The following is a 16,478-nucleotide window of genomic DNA, read 5'->3' as shown; positions in this document are numbered from 1 at the left end:
TTTTACTGTTTTGTTTTTTGACTTTTAAATATCTTGTTTCATGTTTGTATAATATGCTGGATCTTCTAACTTTTTATATATTAACTATAAATTAACTAATATAAAAGAAAATGTTTTAATGATCAATAAGCGATTAAAAATAATTTTAAATGATCGCCCATAAATCTACCCCTTCTTTCAGCTCCATGGAGTGCTGGTTTGTTTGGTTTGTGAGGATCAGTAGGGGTCCAACAGCAACTTTTAGCCCCTTGGAGTGTTACCACAGCTTTGCTAAAGACTCTTTCTGAAAGTCTTGTCATGACTGTGTGGTTTGCAAGGTGTACGACCCTCGCTGGTAATTCTACCAAAGACACATTTTAAGAGCATTTGGTGCCCGGCAGGTGGTTATTACAGATTCAGCTCACTGTGCACAACAGTGCATAGATGTGACCTCAATCTGCACACTGTGGAGACTGTGGAGTATTCACTGTTCGAGTGCCTGCAGGCCTCACGTCACGTTTAAGACCAAAGACCTTTGTAATATCACATTTTAAAGCAGTTTTACATCCAAACTGAGCACAGAATGAAAGATAATGAGAATGCCAAGTTTCTGAGCTTCTTCCTGAGTATTTGGGAATTTTGGCACTGTTGTCTTTGTATGCGTTTTTCCAAATTGGAGAGACCACAGGATTCTCTGTTAAAGATAATATTCATTAGCTGCATCCAGAATGATTCTACACCATAAATGTTTATCTCTGAAAACTTTTGTCCCAACTTGTGATTTATATTTTTTTTAACATTTTATAGATCATATCATTAACCAAGAAATGTCAGATATGCGTAGCCCAAATACAAATAATTCTCTTTAAAGCCAATGATTTATAATAAACACAACACGGGCCTGCATGGGGAGCAGTGATTCATTTGAGGTCAGGATATTAAATCAATGCTGTTAATCCCTGTAAGAGTCAGCATGACAGTAGATTGGTGCAGAGTCAGCAGAAATTGCGGCGTTGACCCAGACTGTTATGGTTGACAGATAGCAGAGCATGACTGCGCTCGGAGAAAAATCAAAATGAGTTTCCACTGTGGGAAGTCTTGGCTCTTTGTGGTGAGACGAGGTGAGAAGAGGACAAACAGTCCCCGTTCCTTCACGCTGAGGTGGTACAGACATCTGATCAAGATGCATTCTGGGTACTTTTTATCAATGTTCAAGTGCATCCAGCCAATTAACTCCACATGATCCCTAAGGTGGAGCAGGAAAACACTGCTCGGGAGAGGGACGTTTTGACTTGTTCAGCCTCCAGATAAGCATCAGAAAATGGACTCAAGACAGTTTAGATTTCTGTTCCTACGGGTACAATGTCACCTGATATTTAAAGGTTTAACTGTTCTTATATTTAGATGAAATGCAAAGCATTTCTGCCTTCTGTATTAACCGCAGTGCAGTGCAGAGATTAGTATGTGTCCTCACAGCCAGCTCTGGGTCTTTTGTTCTACCAAGCCTGACAGATTTCCTCCGACGGTCTGATTGCATTTATTTTAGGCTAACTAGTGATTCTTAGTATGGATTCAATGAAAAGACACTTCATCTTATACCTTTTAATGCATGCATTTCCTGTACAAAAACAGGAATAAATAATAATTAACTAAAAAGAAAATGACTCGACTGACTCATTTCCGGATGGTGGAAGTGTGACATCAAAGACTGACAGCAAGGAGGATAATTAGAGGGAAAAACTGTTCAGTCTCCTTTATGGAGCAAATCACGGCTACCCACAAGTGCAGTCAATCACCACATCATCTAGATCTTGCGGAAGCCCTCAGCTGCATCATCTGTCAGGAGAGGTTAGATACCATGCAAAGAAACTAAACAGCCCTTCTGACAGAAAGCATGGGCAGCATAACAGCTTACTAGACTTACTAGACTGTGTCAAAGTGTCTGAAAAGCTGGGGAGGTAAGGTGTGAGACAGGGCACGAGTAACAATCTTGCAAGAAAACTGCAGGGGCCACCACAGGTCCAGATTTGCTGTCCGAAGTGACTCGTGAGATATATTCCCTTAGTTATGCTGCAACAGGCCTAGGCAGCTGGGAGCTTCCCATGATGCACTGTGTTTCCGTGCGTTTCTTCTTCACTCACATTAATTCCCTCTGTGTTTACACACCTCTCTGCATTTAATCATCAGTTATTAACCTCTGGCTCTCTTCCACAGCATCTCTTTTGTCCCATCTCCCTCCCCTGACCCACAACCGGTTGCAACAGATGGCCTCCCGTCTCCGAGCCTGGTTCTGCCAGAGGTTTCTTCCTGTCAAAAGGGAGTTTTTCTTCACACGGTCACCTTGCTCATATGAGGTCATCTGATTGTTGAGGTTTTCTCTATATTATTGTATGGTCTTTAGCTTAGAACAGAAAACGCCTCACAGCAACTGAATTGAATTTTCCTCAAATACGCTCAGAGTGAAACTTGAAGTGTTGGCTCACCCTTTGAAGTGCTGTGGGCATAAAAAATTTAAAAGAAATGTTATTACAGGGTCACATCCGAGTTCTACCCCTAACGGTACAATAAAGTACTTCATTCTGACAGAGTGTACCAATATCACAAGTTTATTAACAGGCCTTTAGATATTAGGATGAATATCTTCATAACGTTGCTTTGATTTTAGATTTTTAAAAATTCAAACCAAAGTAGAAGATATTATAACTCGCCGCGTAATGATAGAAAGTAGCAAATGTTTTGAATCTTTACTGGTAAAAACAGTCTTTACTTGTGTAAATGTCACAAAGAAGCTTCTTAATCCACACAATGTGACAAATAAATAGAAATGTCTTTATATTCCTTACAGGGTCCATGTCTCAAAACTCCCTGTATGGCTCAGGCTGAGGGGAAGAAGTGGTCTGTGGACAAAGATGGCGCTAAAAAGAGTCTCTTGCGGGTGAGCAGGGCTAGGGCTGAATATCGGTGATCTTCCTCTTGCGGTAGTTGAGAACCAGGCTGGAGGCGGTGAGCTGTGAGGCCTGCCCCTTCTCCCAGCTCTGGAAGCCATTTAGGCCGCTCTGGCCGGACCTGAACAGAGCCTTCTCCAGACAGTCCAGACGCTCCACGAGCGCTGACGTGTCCTCGTTGTAGGCGTTCTGGGAGGAGTCCATGGTCCGCCTGAAGCGAGCGATAAATGTCTGGATGGAGGACAGCAAGAAAAGTTTAGAAACTCGCCAAGCAGTGAATGTATTTTACATTTGAGGCATGCTTGCAGTTTTCAATCAGAGTGACCCAGTTTGTGCAACACAGCTCACCTTTGATAATCATTTTAATGCTAAACTTCAGACATGTAGAATTTCATGTTTTCAACTTTCAGGCAAAACTTCAAAGCTTCAAAAAAAAAAAAAAAAGAAGAAAAAAGGAAAAAAAACCTTGATCTCAAAAATATTGAAGGTAACATCAGAGTGTGTCTAAACATAGCTCTCCCTCTTGCTGCTACATTGACTTTTAACATTAAAAAAAAAGAAACTATTATTTTCAATAACAGTTAATTTGCTTTTTCTATTTCAGATAAATAAAAATCTTCACAGGAAGAACTAAATGAAATTGTGGGTCATCCAAGTACATCAACATGAGCATTAAGGTTTGTTCCCAGGACATTTTAATTAACATTTTAATTGAACCTGGCCTTTGGGGTAAACATTTAGTTTACTAAATCTTCCTCTTGCGGTAGTTGAGAGGAAGTAAACAGTTAGTTTACTCCAAAGGCTGAGTTACAGGTTGGGAGGCAGGTGGCACAGCGGTCAGCATCGAGGCCTTTGTGTGGAGTTTGCACGTGTTTTTGTCACAGGGATGATTATGTCATTAATTCATTACTAGCATTTCAGAATCTGAATCAGCATACTTTATTAATCCCTAAGGAAATCATTTAGGATTCGATGTCAGCAAATATCTGAAGCAATAGCATCGATATCAGATAGGACTTGGACAAAGGTGGGTTAGTGAATCTCTAGCACAGAAGGATAGCCACACAAATATATTATAGATCAAGATGTGATAATATAGATCAATACTAACATGTGTGACTCGAACATTGAAAGAATTACTATGTCAACAAGACAATTAGACAATTAAAAAAGAAAAAACTGTTCTTTTTATGTCAGCAAAACTCTGAAAATATTTAATCTGTCAGTCACTATGCCACCAGACTGATTGCCACCTTTAGTTTTCCATTCTTTCAGTCAGAATCCAGTCGTGCATTATTCAAAACAATGGGATAACTTTCAACACAACAGATTAAGCCATTGTGCTCACGTTAAAAAAAAATAATATTACAGCTTCTAACAGTGTGTGAGTTATGAGAGGCTGCAAAGAAGTCTGAAGATGTGTTTCTGTTTGTGTGTCAGAGGCAGGTTAAAGTGAGTCTGCCTGGTAACAGCAGCACTAACACTTCCTGAGCTGACTGCACCCCCTAGCTGTGATGAAGAGAGTAACACTGGTTTATCAGTGAATGTGCGTCCTGTGTGCGCAGCATTTTTAATAAAACATCTGGGCTGCTGCTTGTGTCAGTCAACTACACCAGGACAAAACCTCTTTCCTCCAACAAGACTAAAGTCAGCAGTAACACATGCACAAAGTCAAAGACTCACTTTCTAATCTCAGATCTGTTCATTTATGCAACAAATAAACAACAAATAAATCTCACGTTCTGATTTCTGCTTGAAACAGAAGGTGACATCAGACCCATCAAAACTGTGTCCTCACTACAAGGAAAAACTTCATGTCTGGCTGCAGAGAGAACAGCGGTCTGCCCCTGCTGGTCCAGGAACACATAACATACCATCAGCACGCGTTTGATCTTGGCGTTAATCCAGCAGAAATCCTTTATTTGGAGGGCTTAGCACCTCAGAGGATGAGAAGACTGAAACAGGGCTTAAAGCAGAGAAAAGTTCGGTGCCTTAAGAAGTGGGGAGGAAATCAGATACCACATTTCCTGCATTCTGGACAGTTTTTGGTGCACCACTTTGCACCTTTTCTCCACCAAACATTGTACAAATGTCCACGATTAATACATTCTTTTTAAGCCATTTATCACCCTCTGCATTTTAATAACTCGTGTATTTAATGAAAGGGCTCTGCTTATGCTCAAAAATTACAAAGATCTGTTTTAGGAGCAATTTTAACAAAGCTGTACATTAACCTTGAGCCGGGCGATATGACCCAAAATTCATATCTCGATATTTTTTAGCTGGATGGCGATATAAGATATATACCTCGATATTTTTTTTAAATCCATAAAGTAAGAACAAAAAGAGAGTTCTTAGTCAAAGCTGTGTCCCAGATGTCACACAGGCACTTTTATTAACATACAGTATAGATGTACATGAAAAAATTACTCAAAAATAAATGATGAGCATTTATTAAATAATAATGCTACATAAATAAAAGAAAACTGTTGTTTTTGTGCATAACAAAGAGCTCACAATTGTGCAGTCAAAATGTAAACTAAAAGACGCTGAGCATAATAACATAGACAGATTTCACAGCTGCTCTGTTCCCAACTTCTACTGCGTGACTGACAGCCTGGAGTTTGAAATCCGCTTCGTAACCATGTCTCTGAACAGGTGCCATTTATGGTCCTTATACACACACAATACGGTAATATTACGTTGAAGCACAGTACGTATTACTCTGCGAGGCTCCTCGGTAGCCGTAATGCTCCGACAATCCATCAAGCGGTGCAGCTCCGTAGCTTACCAAAGTCGAACTAAAACATTTTTGACATATTGCTGAGCGCCGTGTATCACATAAAATCGGTTTGCGGTCATCAAGCACAACCAGAATTCATACATAAAGCGCGCTGTCAACTTTTGAGAAAATGAAAGGATTTCAAGCCGTGCATGGCGTTAGCGTGGTTAGCTAGTTAGCGTGGTTAGCTCGTTAACACGTTGACGCCGTCCAGCCCCACGCACGGGGTGATGCGTGGTAACTCGTTAACGGAGATTTGCCGTGTCCATCTTGTCGCTGCCTGCAGGTGAAGCAATGGGGGAGGAGGGGGAGTTGTGTTCAGTGAAGGAGAGGCGAGGCCGAGTAACGTTGCGTAGAGACAAAAGTGGACGAAAGAGAGGCAAACTTGCGGCTCCACAAGTATAATTATAATGTAACATAGACTATATCGATATAAAGGATATTGTCACATCTTATATCTCGTATAAAAATATATCGATATTTTTAAAAATCTCGATATATCGCCCAGCCCTACATTAACCTCTTCATTCAGATTAGCAATTAATCTAGAAAACCACACATGCATAGCTGAAAAACATCACGCAGGTGTTCCTCAGAGGGAAGACAAAACTGTTGTATCCAAAGTATACCTTTTTTTAAAAATTCAGAAGTATCCAAAACAACGGTTTCAAACTTTTCCGTTAATTCCTGCACCCTCAAAGAGGTTTAGGCCCTCCAAGGAAACAAGCAGTCTTATATTCTTGTTATGCAATAGCTTAAAATATTAATAACTGAAGTAAATCTGTAATATCTTCCTGATTGGAAATGGGTTAAAACTGCACAGCTTTCTCTATAAGCATCTGCACAGCTTGCTAAGAAATATGGCCTCAGTCATTTTGGTTAGCTACAGAAAAAGTGTCAAAATTGGTTCAGGAGGTAGAGCGAGCTGTCTAACAAACAGAGGGTTGTTGGTTCCATTCCTGGCTCCTTGAGTCCACATGTTGAAATGTCCTTTGGCAAAGATACTGAACTCTAACTGGCCGATTTCATCGACCAGTGTGTGACAGTCAGCATGTGCTCAGTAGCACTGTGTAAATGTGGCTTTTAGTAAAGGGTGCTTTTCTTTGAGCGCTCAGGCATAACAGAAAAGCACTCCATAAGAGTCAGTCCAGTTACCACAGGGCTCGCAAAATCGCTAGCCCAACGTCCTGGGGCTAGCAATTTTTCCAGTCGGGCTACCAAAAGCTACCTCAGCCCTGCCCGTTGGGCTATCATAGGAAGGAAAAATATATGTCAATGCTTTTGCATTCTTTCGGAAATGTAGCTGAGTAATTATGTCATTGGCATCGGTGAGCCTCTGTCAATAAGTGACATATTGAAATCACGTTTGAATTTGCGCTTGTTTTTTGCAATCGCACGAACTGTGTATAGAGAGCGGCAGCACTGATTGGCGAGTGACGATTAATTGCGCACCAATTCCTCTGACATCGTCTTATCACTCATTAGCTTACTATTCAAACCTGACAAGTGAAATCTCCCACAGCAAGCTTAAACATGTGAGAGGTTGATCGCGCAGAGAATCGCTGACCGTTATGTGAGTGCGTGTGTAAAAGCAGCAGGATATATATTTTAGTTCTGCTGAGCCAAATAAGACAGGTCAGGGTGAAGAAGTGACAGCCAAAGAAAAGCCGACCACAAAACGGAAAAGTTATGACAAATCAGACTATGAGGGAAAAAGAAAGTGCAGCTTTATGGTTTCATGGACAAAAGAATTTCTGTGGCTGGAATATGACTAGCTAAATAACCAGGGGTGCACATAAGTGATCCGCAGGTGCGCATTCACTGTCAAAATAAAAGACGCGCACCAGATAAGAAGTTGCAACGTGCGTTTGCGTACGTAAGATTTTCTGGAGGAGGACAGACATTTGTTTAGAACTCTTAAAGATGTCGAAGAAGCTCCTTTAAGCAATTACTTTGGTGTTCCTCCACCTCCAAAGAAATGTCAGGAGGAGTCCGAACCGCAAAAGAAGCGCGTATTCTCGGAAAAGTGGTTGCAGGAGGTGAGCTGGCTTCAAACAAATGATGAACGCACAGAGATGTGGGGCAGAATATGCTGTGAAAATCCCACTCTAGCGGACAAAAACAGAGCCTGTTATATGTACGCAAACGCGCGTTGCAACTTCTTATCTGGTGCGCGTCTTTTATTCTGACAGCGAATGCGCACCTGCGGAGCACTTATGTGGACCCCTGTAAATAACATAATGTTCTGCCGGGTGTGTTGTTGGTTTTCCCTCGATTTCTGAGTCGACAAGCGCCTTTGTTACTGGGACCAGTAATTTTAAGAAAGACCCCCATTAGAACCCATGAGAAATGCAAGAAATGCATTATTGCTCAGTCTGCAATATCTTTCCCAGAACAAACACCAATTGCAAAGAATATACTAAAAATAAACCTGAAAAATCTGTTTAGAACAGCGTACTATGTCGCAAAGAGTGAACTACCATTGGCAAAATTTAGCAGTCTTTGCAAACTTCAAAAAGCAAATGTTCTAGATCTTGGTTCCACTTATCGCTTACCCGTGACTTCAGTGGAAATTTCAAATTCAGGATCTGACACAGACTGATTCATGTTCTACACAGTTCTTACAAGTTCATAGAAATTTCTGCTCAATTAGAACCAAATATTTGAGTTGATGTTGTAATTTGTGTTTCAACAATTTTTTGATTAATGTTTTGTTTCTGTTACAATATTATACTTTAATGTATAATATTGTAACAGAAACAAAACAGGAAACAAAACATCAATCAAAAAATTGCTCTCTTTTTTATTCGGGCTACTTAAATTTATTTTGGGCTACCAAAAACTGAAGAGGCCCTGCCCGAAGGGCTACCAGGGATTTTGAAATTTTGCGAGCCCTGTACCAAATCTGCATGTTATATAATATTTCAGCAGTCTGAATAGTCATGATATACATGATATACATGATAACTATAATTATACACACCCTGAATTTCTATTGGAGGAAGCATTTTTAGTAATAATGGAAGCACTTTTACAGTAAAAGATGGAAGGAGTTATTTCAAGCCTGCATATTTAACTTACATCACACAGGCTCAAGTTTACCTGGAAACCATTAAGCAGCATTACTGCCAGCAGCAGTCAGACACCACATTTAGGAGGTTTTAGGAAAACAACATGAATGCTTTAAGATACTTGGAGACCTTCAGACACTTTGATAATAAGACGAGGACAAAAAGGTGTAGCAGGAATGGAAAAGATGGGCTTCAGTGACAATATGTTTCAAAGGAGATCACGGTCACGATGACCAAACACAGGCTCCAATTTCTTTTTTCCGTCTTCCACTTCATAGAAGGTGCAGAAATTATCCTCACTTGCAAAACACAAGCAGTAAGAGTCAGTCAGAATGGGCCGTCAGTATAGAGAGCTAGAGCTGGACTCTTTCATTTGTTTTCTTTCAGTTTTTTTTATATATCGTGAGTGGCAGTAAAAGGAGCTGCTCAGGTACAAACCATCTGTACACAAAGATCTGGTGGCAACTTAAAATTCCACTCATGCACTCATTTTAAAATGTTGATCTTTTAATGAAGAGTCCACTTAATATCTGCCACCACAAGAAGCTAATGGCTTGTACTTCTGTAGGTCTGCCTCGCCTCCCATAGCACACACACGCACGCACACGCACGCACACACAGACACACACAGTTTTCATGAATCTGCAGACATGCTGCGTCCTTGATGAAGGAAATAAATCACTGCACATATCATGTGGTATAAAAACCTCTGTCTGATTTATATATGTATTATTTCATGGCTGTGCAGCACATACCTGCTATTATTACAGCGGGTCTAGCCTGTTTCCTTTTTTCTGTTACAATGGTGGCTGCTCATACTAAACATGACCAAAACCTGAGGCAAATACTAAAATATAGAGGATAAAGCTGGTACTTCTATAATATCTTTCTACTCAGTTGAGTAATGAGAGCACTTTCTACTGCAAATTTCATTCACCCAATCATACACACATTCACACAGGCCTTTTGTCTATCCCTAATCACGTCAACACATATGGGCCAACTGAGGGTTCAATATCTTGATGAAGGACACTTCTGACTAGAGGAGTCAGGGATCGATCCACCATCCTACCAATGGACTAACTACCACCTGAGCCACAGCTGCTGGCATCACTTAACCAAACATCGGTGATCAGGCTCAACAGCCACCCCAAGGTGCTTATCAACTCAACAAGCCACGATTTAGCATTCGCAAAAAGAGTCAGTATTTGGAGTGTGTGACCAATCGAATGCACAGACAAGTCTACTGGCAGCAGTGTGAAAAAGACAAAGAGATTAAAGACATAACAGAGGCTGAAAAGAACAGTTACTGCAGCTAAAGCAGCAACATCTAAATGTGTGTGTGAGAGGAACGGCTCTGTGCTCTAGTATAATATTAAAATGCCCTCCTGGAATGTGTGTAGACTTTAAGTGCTTTGCACAAAATAAACAAGGTGTAATGGCATCCATCATGGAATAAGAGTAAAAAAATGTAACGTGTGTCGCTTATACTTCTCACAATCACAGCTCTATCATTAAAACACAGGCGGCTGTGACTGTAATTAAAACTGTGTATTTAGTTCAATTAAAATGTTATTTACTTGTATCTAAGATAAGGTTAGCTATATTGTTTCAGCTGCAGTTCTGAAAAATAAGGCAAGTGAGTGAAGAACAAACACAGAAGTCTAAATCAAAGAAGTAAGTAGGCTCACTAACAAACTTTATATAAGATCAGTGACACAGCTTAGGTGCCTGGTTTTATGATCAATAAAACCAGGCCAATAGGTCAATAAAAGTGTTTAAAATTTCCCCAAAGAATAAATAAAAAGCAAAACAATGAATGAAAAAAACAAAAACAACAGCAGAATTAAGTTCCTAAGAATCTATTCTTCTCAATGATATTTTTAAGACTTTAGACACTCATACCGTGCCCAGGCCTGAGAGATGGTGACACTATTTTCCAGATATCTGATTGGTCTATGGACACCCGTTAATTTCTTAAGTCGAACCTAACCTGCTTTGAAGCAGGCACTGCGGGACAGTACAAGATAAGGATTATTTTGCACTTTCAGTGATGCAGATCTACTCTGGTCTCTCTCCCGTCCTTGATTACCTCCATGTTAACGTTTTTTTTTTACCTGCAGCAAAGTCTGTGCGATCTCAGGATTCTCTGGGCTGTCAAAGTGCAGCATCTGGGATCCCAGGCCATAGTAGTAGGGCCCCATCTTATGGAGGTCCACCACGTTGGGATCAGCACTGAACACGGTCCTCCAACCCTCTCTGTACACCTTAGGAAGCTCCACAGAGACTACTTTCCTCTTCCTCTCGTACAGGCCCTTGGTCAGCCACAGAGGAAGCTCCATCTTTGTACCCTGGGATGAAACAAAATACAGTGATGGAGTAACAATACCCCTGCTCTCTGGAGCTCTAATAGTGCTACAGGGGTGTGTTTTGGTGTACAAGGGATTTTTTTTAAGAAATCCAAGACCTCACATGTACTACAGCACTGTTCACTTTACTGTAATACCTACAGCAAGGCTTGACGTTACCTGCTCATTTATACACTTATATAAATATTGCTTTTCAAATGTAATTTATTTGTTTAGTAGTAGTAGAGTAGTACCACCTTCCGGTAGCCGACTGAAGAACACTTGCGATGCTAACTAGCTGAAGCTTAAACATACAAAAGTTACAAATTTTGATACTGGTATAGTTGTTCGCGTTTATAAATACGCCGAATTTACACGCGAGTCGTGTTTATCCGTGAACGCTGGAAACTGCTTTGTTCGCAGATTCTCCCTTTATAAATACAATGACATAAACAAAAGTATCAAAAATATGAATGGAGTTTAGCGATATGTAAATAGCTTTGTGAAAAAGATAAAGGGGCGACTCCGGTACTTTTGGTTTACTTGTTTTAACATAAATACATTCGCAATACTTTAACTGTTGTGTGTTTACCGACCTCCGGGATGTCCTGCGTGTCACTCGACTTCTCCAAAAAGCCAAGCCGGGGGAAAGTGCACTCTGTCCGGATAGGAAGTCTCTCATGAGAGAGCAAAATATCGTCCAAAGACAGGAAATTCTCCTCCATACCCACCCCAGGCGGTACGGGAAAATACGACTGTGTGTCCATTTACGTTTGAATAATCGGTAAAGCGGTCAGTTACGAAAACACTTTTAGTAAAATGTTATTGACGTAACCCAGCTCCGCTATGTTTACAGTCTGTTTTACCTTTGCTGTTTTGGCGCCAGAAAATATGACGCACCAATAAGAGCGCCGCAGAGAGCTCAAGACCAGAGCAATTGATTGCTAGTGAAAATCAAACGAAAATCAGTTATCGACTATTTTTCTCTTCTCTTTTGGTTTTTTGTGTTTTAGATTTTTTTTAAACATGCTGAATTTCGTCCCACTTTTCTGTTATTTTTAAAGACTTAATATTTATTTACTTTTCAAATTATGTAAGGACAAATAACAGGCTTAGCCCTTATTATAATACAAGTGGTTCATTCAAAGAAAAGCATAAAAGAAAATTACCTTCCTTGTCCATAAAAAGTCATCTGTAATTACAATATCAGCCATTAGAGGTCAGAATATAACCATTAAAAATGTAAAGTCACCTTGTATCAGGTTGTAAGAATGTTTAGCTGTAATGATTGCAATTGTAATAATTACATCTACAATTGTAAAAAGAAGATAAGTATCTTAATCTATAAATGCCAAGTTAACACTAAGTTTTCTGTCAAGCACACTTAAAAGTGAAATTAGCATGCTCCAAACTTGTCTTTCCTCTGACCTTCTTTCTATATCTCTTGATGAGTTTATAAAAGAAAAATAGCAGCAAGTCTATTCAGTAATCTTTCTTCTCTCCTATCAGTCAGGGTACCTTCAGTTTGCCTAGGATGTGCAGACTGCACACAAAAGTCATGAGTCATGCTAGTATCCACAATAAACATGTGATTATTCAAATGTTCAGAATGTAAAATAAGTCATGAATTTAAACGGAGTCAAATAAAATGCGGCAGCAGTAAATGAAGGTACTATCTTCGTTCGTTTGAGCTGAGCTGGCGGGGACTTTTCACTGTGAGAAACAGACTGAAGACCACGTAATTTCCACAAAACATCATCCCCCTCTGTTAGCCGCAGGCTATGATAGACTGAGAACACTGTGTGTCCCATAAACAGGCAATAATGGCTGCAGTTATCATTATTAGTTGGTTTTCTATGGTCCTGTGTTCCATGCATCATGATGCTGAAGTTAAAACTGCCTTCTCCTGAAAACCCTCCATGTATCATGGCCATAATAAGGAGAAGGGATGATCTCAGCACTAACTGGCCTGCAACACTTTATTTGAAGTGGCGCTCATGTGGCATCATAACCACATTATGACCGCAAGCGCTCTAATATTAGAAAAACACACGAGTGGGATATAGCACTTTGTGCTGAAGTCAAGTTCATAGCACTTTCCACTACCACTGCATTAGGCATTGTGACACAATGTGGGTGCTCCACAAGAAACTCTTCAGTAAAATATGAAATGGAATTCCTGCAGTAAAAAATTCTGGTTGATTCGGTGAGCACGTAAACACTGACAGGTGAAGTATTACTCAAATCAGGAACAAAGTTAAAGTCACAAATAAATAACTTGATGATTGTTGTGTCATTATTATGTAATTCCTGGCTGGGATAAACTTCTGGCATGATATGGATGGCATTTTGACCCCTAACCCACATGTACCACCCACCCAACATAGCTGCAGACCAAGCACACTCCTCCCCAGTGGTGCTCCCTGATGGCAGCTGCTGCAGACAGCATGACAGTGTATCCCCACTACATCGCAAACCTGCCCAGGAACGGCTGCAGGGAAACAGCCTAAAGTCTTTCAGCTGGCCTCCAAACTCCTAATCTGATCCAGAATCTGAAGGGTGCGCATGAACAAGTCTGATCCATGGAGGAGCCCACAACCCACATGACCCAAAGCATCATCTGTCAGTGTCTCAGTGCCAAACTCTTCAGGAAGCCTTCAGAGGTCCTGTGTCTACTCAGAGTAACATGATTCTACACAGAATTAACCAAAACATATTATACAGGAGAGGTGCTTGAACTCACCATTAAGGTTAGGGTTAAGATTTGCTTGAGTTTCAGCAGAATGCTAAACAAGCCATTTCCAGACAGTACCATGAAGACATTTTGGTCCTGCAGTTCTGTTGTCGTAAGCTTTCCAAGCAAATAGGCAAAAATTCCCTAAAACAAGATGGATGTTAACCTAAGTTCACTCCCGCCCCTAACCCTGACATAAGTGAGCCACACAAACCTGGTAAATGTTAAACATTTACTATAAATTCTAAACCCAGTACATCACACTGTGTTTTGTCACATGCCGCCTGCGTCTCAGCACTGTGCACAAGATGTTTTTTTTACATCTTCTTGCTTTAGTAATTTATATGTGTCTAATGGTTTGGAAAGGACTGCAGATTGGCGTAAAATAACCACCGGTGACCAGCTGAAAATGACAGCCCAGTATCACTAATACCCCAATCCAGTGAGTCACAGCCCAGACATCCTGAGACACTGAGACATGCTGGCAACTTTCACAAAACGGCATTATTTTACATATGAGTGAGAGCGCACTGGCTGTGAACCTGGAACACTTTGATGGACATTATGAAACTGAAAAACAAGATGGTGTAGAGGAAACTTTGATAACAATGTATAGATTGGCAACAAAAAAACACCATAAAACTGCCATGTTTTGTGATGTCTTTATCAAATTTGAAGTTGTTAATGTTGTTCGCACCTTGGCGCTGACTTGTTTGTTTACATTTTGAACTGTGCATTTCTACTAACTACACACAGCTGCTAATTTGGTTATAAGCAAGGTTTTTTTGTTTGTTTGTTTTTGGCAGGACTTTAGTTATTTATAGAGTCGGCATAGTTTAGGATCCTGTTGTTAACTCTTAGACCAACCTTAAAAATCCCGGCTCTTTTTACCCTAAGGATAAAAAATGCCATCTTCCCAGAAACTGCTGTAAAAATATTATACAGTAATATTGTTTCCACTTGTAATGACTCAGTCACAAACTACCTGAAACATAAATATCAAATATTATTTGTATTTAATCATATGTTTTGTGATTTTAACCCTTTAAAGGCCAGTATGTTTACATAGCTCCACTATTTTTTTTTTAATCAAAAAACAACAACAAAATAGATTTTAAGGAGTAAATGATCAGATTAATTTGATCAGCCCTAAGATGGGTCAATGATTGGCAGCAGCATTGATTTTCATGCATTCTTCTTTTTTCAACAGTGTCAGAGAAAAAAAAATCCTAATGAAAATAATGCCACCATTCCACAAATGGCTGTAAAAGTATTATATAGTAATCATTTATTTCCACTTTAAATGACACAGTAAAACTACTTCAGCCTGCAATATAAATATCAAATATTAATTATGGTTTTTGGATTTTAACCCTATAAAGAGGAAGGACTCTAGGAGCTGAGGTGGAGCTGTAAATAGACAGACATGTAAGCCTCCCACATGGCGCTGCCAGCTCTTCTCTTTCTGTCCGTGAAAAAGTCTTTTATGTGCTGCAACTATCAAAAATAGATTAGTTTAACTTCGCCCCCAAAATAATCTCATGTAAGGCTCAAAGATGCCCATTTATTTTTCTGTTCACAGGATAAAGTCTGAATATGCATGCATGCATGTTTTGATTGATTTATTGTTTTTCAGCATCAACGTGTTTAACGCAGTGTAAAAAAAAGTAGTGCAAAAGTTCACATACCTTTTATTGCTGGGAGGGGGCCACACTAATGTTTCCAAGCTTTCAAGTATGTTCAAATTTACCTCATTTATTTCCTCTGCAGTGAAACATCTATACCAGCCTGAATCATAACTTTCTGACACAGACTTTCTGTGATGAAGACAGAAAGACTCTGACAATCAGTTTGTTGCTTCAGGTTGCATCTAGAAGTGTTTCTGGGGAATCATCCAGCAGCAGATCCATGACTGTCTCCAAAAGGAAGTGAGCAGTATGCAGTTATGCAAACAGCACAGCAGTGGTAAGTTCAGTATGTCGCAGTTTTTAACCTGCAGTGGAACATCTGCCTGACCCATTTAAGGTCTGCTCAAGTGCATATGGATCTGTTTCCATGACTACATACTGGAAGTTGCCATCTTAAATGAAAAAGCTGTCAAAATATTGCAAGACAAGAAAAGAAAATTTGGTGTACTGATGTATATTATATAATATCACACAAGTACTGTTTTGTTCTGTCATGTCTCACCAATCAAAGAGTCCGCATGACAAAGTGTCATCACTTTAACAAACTGATGAAGCCTATGTGAAGCCTGAGAGGGGCTTTTCTTAATTGCTTTGCGTTTACTTGTGTTCATTTTCCGTCTCCTGCTCCTTTCAGATCATTTTTCATTGTGATTTTTGGCCTTTTGTGTCTTTGCAGCTGTTTTGCAGCTGCTAGCGCTCTTTTTGTGTTTCTGTGAAGTCATCTGCTGACATCCCGCACAATGCAACATATTCAGTATGTCTCCCGCCATACATTTGTGTACATAAACTGTGTTAAGTGTCCTTTTGGGCACACTCGTTAGTATGTAAACTCACTTCTTGGGTTATGCTGCCAACTGGAGACCTGTGAATATTTCAACCCATCTTCATTTGAGATGAACCAAGAAATTCTATACAAATTTGATAAGTATAT

General features: G+C 39.9%; 1 protein-coding gene across 1 annotated transcript; it reads right to left on the bottom strand.

The window, feature by feature from the left end:
* Nucleotides 1-2,559: 2,559 nt before the first annotated feature.
* gins3 (GINS complex subunit 3) lies at nucleotides 2,560-12,027 on the bottom strand. The gene is made up of 3 exons (XM_003439550.5): nucleotides 11,722-12,027; nucleotides 10,895-11,128; nucleotides 2,560-3,155 (listed from the first exon to the last, which is right to left on the bottom strand). Exons 1-3 carry the CDS (start codon nucleotides 11,890-11,892, stop codon nucleotides 2,925-2,927), a joined length of 636 nt encoding a protein of 211 aa, XP_003439598.1. The 5' UTR covers nucleotides 11,893-12,027; the 3' UTR covers nucleotides 2,560-2,924.
* Nucleotides 12,028-16,478: the final 4,451 nt, after the last annotated feature.

Source organism: Oreochromis niloticus, linkage group LG7, assembly GCF_001858045.2.
Source record: "Oreochromis niloticus isolate F11D_XX linkage group LG7, O_niloticus_UMD_NMBU, whole genome shotgun sequence".
Taxonomy (NCBI): Eukaryota; Metazoa; Chordata; class Actinopteri; order Cichliformes; family Cichlidae; genus Oreochromis; species Oreochromis niloticus.
The sequence above is the reverse complement of the archived record's forward strand: the minus strand, read 5'-3'. Positions and strand labels throughout refer to the sequence as shown.

What these genes read in the sequence shown, in the direction of transcription:
- gins3 (XM_003439550.5), bottom strand. Translation starts at nt 11,892, where the DNA reads ATGGACACACAGTCGTATTTTCCCGTACCGCCTGGGGTGGGTATGGAG. An exon ending in ACACGCAGGACATCCCGGAG is followed by an intron (nt 11,129 to 11,721) that starts GTCGGTAAACAC and finishes GTTTCATCCCAG; the next exon opens with GGTACAAAGATGGAGCTTCC. An exon ending in TCGCACAGACTTTGCTGCAG is followed by an intron (nt 3,156 to 10,894) that starts GTAAAAAAAAAA and finishes TCCTCCATCCAG; the next exon opens with ACATTTATCGCTCGCTTCAG.